We start from the raw sequence: 6438 nt of genomic DNA, 5'->3' as shown, positions 1-6438 counted from the left end.
CTGAGAAATTTCTCATTGGGCCTGAGGGAGAGCCCTTTAAAAGATACAGCAAAAGGTTCCCCACCATTGAAATGGAGCCTGACATCCAAAGACTGTTAAGATTAACCAAGACTTAAGAAAAGTCTCTATCGCTTAATGACTTATCTGTAAATGTCAAAGCTAATATGCCATCCTCCACACTTTTAAGACTTATTAAATGAGGGTGATATTCTGAAAAGCCTAGGGAATATTATCTGATGTCTTATAAGCGCTTAAAATAGTGGATGAATGAATTCAATATCTTCTCTCAAACATTTTGGAAATGTATTGTCATGGCAAGGGATTTTGCAGTATAGATCCAAACGTGGGTGTACAGAGAAACAGAAAATTTCCTCATGCTTGTACTTTAGTTTCCTGTCCTATGCTAACCTGGTCAGCAGATGGTGCTGCTGGTTTGATCATACAAACAGGCAACTCCTGTCATGCTTTGATGAATTAGTATTCATCACATACACTCAAAATGTTTGCACTGGAATAAAACAGTAAAAGGACATTTCTGTCTCCCTGCTGTATCTCTGTGTAATTGAGCCATACTTACCTGCTATAAGAATGTGTGCCTTTTAATGTAAAGTTGACAAAAATAGCTGCAGTCATGTCTGAAACAGCCCTGTGTTGACATAGTAATGAGGTGTGGGGTTGTGGAATTATGATGCATGTTGCCATTGTGTGCTATAACGCACTCTAAAATGGCTCTTAGGCCACTAGTCTGCATTACGTATCATCTAGCATGCTGATTCATTCTTTATGGTTGACCTCTTCTTTCTCCACTAACAGAAGCTTGTACAGCTGCAGATATGCTTTATGCCTGAAGATGAGTACTAAGTCATGTGTTTAGGGAAGCATCAATCTTGTTTCTGTGTAATCAGCTCTTGTTCATCTTTAGTTTACTATACAAGCTCTGCAGATTAGCCCTATATTTTTTTCTGCACCTCTGCTCAAATCCACATCAGCTGATGATGTCAGAGTCACAGGCCTGTCCATGTCTTTGACAGGTTGCTGCATGGGGCATGTGTGACAACAGTGAAACATCCATTGTCGCTTGACTCTTGGCTTGTATCGTAAATATAAAACTGTGGTGTCGTGATACACAGGGTCATTAATATAGCCTATTAAAAGCAGCAAATATTGAAGGAGGAATGCCAGGGGGCTCTGCTCTGCTGTCCTGTACTCACAGCTTGCAGAAAAATACCACCAACGATGTTTGTTTGAAAGATGAATCACCCCAAATGAATTCTCAAAAATAATATAGGCTTACTAAAATGGTAGAATTAAACAAGGAACAACTGAATAACATCTACATTTGTTCAAAGTATTACACAAACTCAGTCTCTCAAAAATACTTTTTTTTTCTTTTTGCATGTTTTGGTCCAAATAAGCTATTATCTAAACAATTAAAATTCACCAGAAAATCAGAATTAACTTTATTGGCCAGGTGTGTTGGACACATGAGGAATTTGACTCCAGTTTCAAGAAGGAGGTTTAACAAACTCAGAGTTCAAACCTGAACTCTGAGTTGACTTACACAGAGTTGGAAAACTTTGAGTTTTCGGTTTCAGAATAGCTGAAAAGAGTTGGTTTAATCAACTCTGAGTACTTTGACTCACTTTGACTGAGAGTTAGGCGCGTGCCACGCGACTATAAAAAGCCCTGAACAAGGGAGTGAAGACATTACGAGCCACCATGGCAACAGGACCAAGCAAAAATAGGTTTGCGGTTTTTCCCCATAGCTGCCCGAGTCAATGCGTACGTTTACACTTTAATCATACAGTGTTCAAACCTGAACTCTGAGTTTGTTAAACCTCCTTCTTGAAACGGGCCCCTGTAAAGCCGCCCAGGAGTTCTAACTGTCCAGGATATGAGGAGTCTGCAGAAATCTTCTCTGCCTTTCTCTTGACCCGTGAGGTGTTCCTAAGCTGATGCAGGAAGTACATCCTCTGCTGTGCCTTCTTGGTGATGGTGCTGATGTTGGTCCACTTCAGGTCCTGGGAGACAGTGGAGCCCAGGAACATGAAGGACTCTACTGCTGATACAGTGCTGCTGAGTATGGTGAGGGGGGATCTTCCTAATGTTTACTGTCATCTCCATTGTTTTCAACTCCAGGTTGTTGGGACGGCACCACAGGACCCGCTGTTCAACCTCCCGTCTGTATGCCGACTTGTCACCGTCTCAGGTGAGACCAATGACCGTTGTGCCACATGCTTAGTGACAAGCATCTCTGTTGCTTGTCACTAAGCAACAGACAGCAACTTTAGCAGTTCAACAGAGGGGTCCTCCAAGGTGCAGCCATTTGTGTTGATGGAGAACAGCAGCAGGGAGAGCACACATCCCTGGGGGGCACCTGTGCTCATAGTCTGGGTGCTGGATGTGATTTTCCCCAGCCTCACCTGCTGCTTCCTGTCTGTCACAAAGTTGGTGATCTACTGACAGGTGGGGGCAGGCACAGTGAGCTGGGTCAGTTTGGAGTGGAGGATGTCTGGGATGATGGTGTTGAATGCCAAGCTGAAGTCCACAAAGAGGACCCCTGCATAGTTCTGTAGGGAGTTGAGGTGTTGCAGTGATAAAGTGGTAAATATTACTTAAAGCAGCTATAGAAAGTGCATTGAACCTGTTTCCAACTTTAATTAGATGTTTTAAACAAACACTTTGATAAAATATGACCAGGTTTAAAGGTACACGTTTTAAAATAGTGTGTAAGTAAACGTTCTAAGTGAAAAATAGAGGAATTTAGCTGGCTCGCATTACCTTGTATAGCCTTCAACCTATGCTTTTACAGCAGCGTGAGGACTCTTCATTTTCATTCCTCTCCGTCTACCCTCTACAGGTGAGCACTGTTGCCACGGTAACGTTTGCTTTTGCCACGAAACCTTCTCGCGAGACTCGGGGGCAGAACTAGAGAAAGAGAGAGAGGGGAGGTTGCCTGAATGATCTCATCCTTCCAGCAGCTGCATAGCGCAGCGAGGCGAACACGCAACTTTTTCTCAAACTTGTAAGTTCCCTTTCGGAAGGAACGCAACGGGGCATTTTAGGTTTGAAGCAGAACCAGCACGTCTTCCTAGAAGGTAAGGAAGCGCGGTAATGCAGTTTGTGTTTCATACTTATCGGACCTTGTTACGAGTTGAAACAGAAGGAGGAAACCCCGCTCACTATTGTGTAACATTCAAAAGCTTGAGGCAGAAAGGAGAAAAGGTGAGACGGGAACGTTGTGTTGTGTGCTGTACGAGGTGCACACAACATCTATCGGGCGCTGAGGACGAAGCACATCTTTGTGCTGTGTGAAGGTGTAGTGTGGGGCCAGTGTGTTTTTTTTTACTAATGGGTAAGAGACGTTTGTCATTCGGGGGGCGGCGGCTGTTAAAACATATGCATCCGCTGCGTCGTTGTATCTGTCAAGGGCACTGTCCCCAGCACTGCCTTGAAGAGAAGATGTACAGGTGGCGTTGTGCAGACCACGTCGTATGGATGTCTCCTTGTATAACTGTCATCACCGATTTTCTTTTCAGCATGGTGTTGCAACCCCGTGTTGTTGCCACTCTAGGATCAATTTCAGACGCCAAGTGATTTCCTTGTACCACTTCTGCCTGGCCCTGAGAGCTCTCCTTTGTTTACACCTGACTGGCAGGGCCCTTACAGAATGCTCAATACGCTAGCATTTTGATCAGATAGTAACCATATTAAGACAAACCTTTACCAGGTTTGTGTTTATGTTTAATGTGCAGAATGTACACAAGCCCAACCTTTTGTCCAACACAGACATGGAAGGAGTGATGTGGCAATGCAGGGCTGCAAGGGAAGCTGAGGGTTGTTTTGATAACAACCAGAAAACCGTGCCATCCTTTTAAGCACACAGCTTACAGTACTGTGTCTGATATTTACACAATGTCGACTGTAACAAACTAGTCAACTATGCAGGGAGGAAGTTAAAAATCACTGGGTGCCCCTCTTAGTGAGTCAAGTGGCGGCTCCAGAAGCAGTGCTTGTCGGAGTTGGATAACTTGGCGTTAGTCAGATGAAAAACGGATGCTTTGGAGTTTAGCTTTGGGCAAGGATCAAGGATTTTTATGGTGTTCTTGATAGGCTTGATCACTGACCTGCGGTGAGTGATCATACAACTCCGCTGCCGTTTTAACTGGTGAGTCTGATCTAATCTTTTCTCCTTCTAAATCTGAGATATTATTCATGCCAGACTTCTTGCTTTCTGTGATGGGATTTCTTAAAGAGAATCAATCTAAGGCCAAATCTGCAGCTGTATATCACTATGAGGGGAAGCATGCTCGTTTTGTTTTAATCTGCCATGGTGGGCCAAGAATTCGGTGCTTTTTATTGCTGACAAAAATGCCATTCAAGGTTATGATAAGATAGAACACCATGGGCTTTAACATGGCTCATTTAGGGGCACTAGTTTGCAGCCATTGTAGTGTGAGCCATATGAGAAACGGCAGGTTGACAACATCAGTTTGCACTTTTTATAAAAATGCATCTACAAAGAAACTCTAAGCATGTCTGTCTTTTGAAGGAAAAAAAGTTATTGCTTCTCACATTTCTTATCAGCATAAATGGTCCTCTCCCTGTTCTGTCACTGAAGGACACTGTTTCTATTTTCACTTTTTTGCTTTATACTTATCACATAACAGTAGTACTTGTCGTCATGCTTCATTTGTAATAGTGTCTTTCCTACATGCTCACACATTCAGAACGATGCTTCCTGTTGCTAAATTGAGCTTATGTTTCTATTGTCTCTTGTGCACTGGCTTCAGGGGAATAGCTTGAGCAAAGATAAAAGATAACAAGAGGAGCGTTGTACTGCTTTATAATTGGCCATTCCGGAATGTGTAGGCTGTAATTATGCTAAATGGCCATCACGAAATACTGAAATTAATTGTTGTTTTGAATAATTCTCAAGTTGAAAGTGCATTGTTTTTATTGGTTTAATTATTTTAATTTGCCACTCATTCCACAGTGATGGGCTGATTCTTTCAGTTTCCATCACAAAGTACTTGAGCTCACCTTTTGGGAATGTGCGTCTCTGCCTGCCTGGCTGCTCTGAAGCCTGTGCGCCCGCCTGGCTGCTCTGAAGCCTGTGTGCCTCCCACCTCCTCTTGTTTCTTACTGATGGCAGAGTGGATGACAAACTAAACAGACCTCGAGATATGGCCTTGGATCATCAACACGGTCAGTGTCAGCTACAAGGCCAGTTTCTTCATGCTTATTCATTGTGACATAAACCAGAGTGAGTCACATATTCCTGACTTTTGACATGGCCCTGAGTAACAGCTTGAAATGGCACGAAGGAAAGAGGAAATAAGTCAGTCAGAAATCAAATGATGTGATGATAATGTGACCTGCAGTGTTTTTTCTCCACAAGCAAGAGGCGTGACAGTGGTTCTCCCTTTCCTGCTTTCTAAGCTGTTGGAATGCTCCGTCTTTGTCTGGATCAGACGGTTCACTGTATCCCAACCAATGGAGGAAACCAAAGGGCCCGGACGCTACAACAGTGATGATGTAATCCTTTTCCAGCATACTGTCACAGGCTAAATGCGTGCAGACAAAGGAAAATTCCTCATCTTTTCCCCCCACCTGCTGCAAGGTTTGGGGAATTTTGACCTTGCAAAAATGTGCGGCATTTCAGACACTGTATATTTTCTGTGCAGGAGGTTCTGTAGGACTGGCTGACACAGGGAGTTCACCAGTGGGACAGGTGCAAAGTGTTGTCCTTGGTTCTAATCTGTACCTGATTGACAGCTGGGTTTGGTGGTCTGTTGTTTTTCTGTCCATGAACTAAATTGACTCCTCTGTGACTGGTTTCTGTCGTCCCGCTTCCAACTCTCAACCATAAACCAAAAACCACAGTCATGCAGAGATCAGACACTGTGTAATTCCCCTTTTCTGTTCCCATCAAACCTCATACATGCTGAAAATAGTACGATACGGGACAGAGATTGGAAGACAGAGAATAAAAAATAAGAAGACAACCACTAAAAAAACTTAAAGTCCGAGAACTGGGGAAAATTTTTCGTAATGAAATCTGGGATTCAGATGATGTGTTGCTGCAGGCTATCTCCGCTGCCACACAGCATTGACATGCTCGGTACTGTCTTGACTTGTCTGTATCTTGCTACACTGTCTCTCTGTTTTGGCCCACGCCCTTTCTCTGGAACGGATTACTGAAGTCTGCTCAGAGTAGAATCAAAACATCAAGCAGAGTTACAGCCCCATGCCCTGTGCAGAGTGTATGTGGGCAGTGGTTGAAAATAATTACACATGAAAAAAACAAAAGCGTTTTTTACTGTTGTCCCTCCTGTGGACAGAAATCTGAGAAGCAGACAGGAATGCGTGAGGGCTTGGTTATGGCTGCATTCAAGATGGATCTTGATGCTTCGACAGGTCCGTTCAGCTTGTCCT

The 6438-nt window shown here is 43.5% G+C and overlaps 2 protein-coding genes across 3 annotated transcripts in view; both read left to right on the top strand.

Moving 5' to 3' along the window:
* The window catches only part of gpx2 (glutathione peroxidase 2), a 2033-nt gene extending 1507 nt beyond the window's left edge, over positions 1-526 (top strand). Inside the window, exon 2 of the mRNA XM_020613908.1 lies at positions 1-526. This exon is cut by the window's left edge and continues 223 nt beyond it. Coding sequence (XP_020469564.1) covers positions 1-116 — 116 coding nt within the window. The 3' untranslated portion in view covers positions 117-526.
* A 2441-nt stretch (positions 527-2967) lies between these two features.
* The window catches only part of LOC109967958 (signal-induced proliferation-associated 1-like protein 1), a 71081-nt gene continuing 67610 nt past the window's right edge, over positions 2968-6438 (top strand). For both annotated transcript variants that reach the window (XM_020613893.1, XM_020613894.1), the window contains exon 1: positions 2968-3098. The gene's annotated coding sequence lies outside the window, so the exon portion shown is untranslated. The remainder of the gene's footprint in view (positions 3099-6438) is intronic.

Source organism: Monopterus albus, unplaced genomic scaffold (assembly GCF_001952655.1).
Source record: "Monopterus albus unplaced genomic scaffold, M_albus_1.0 scaffold140.1, whole genome shotgun sequence".
NCBI lineage: Eukaryota > Metazoa > Chordata > Actinopteri > Synbranchiformes > Synbranchidae > Monopterus > Monopterus albus.
Note: the sequence above shows the minus strand (reverse complement) of the source record. Positions and strands in the feature narration are given on the sequence as shown.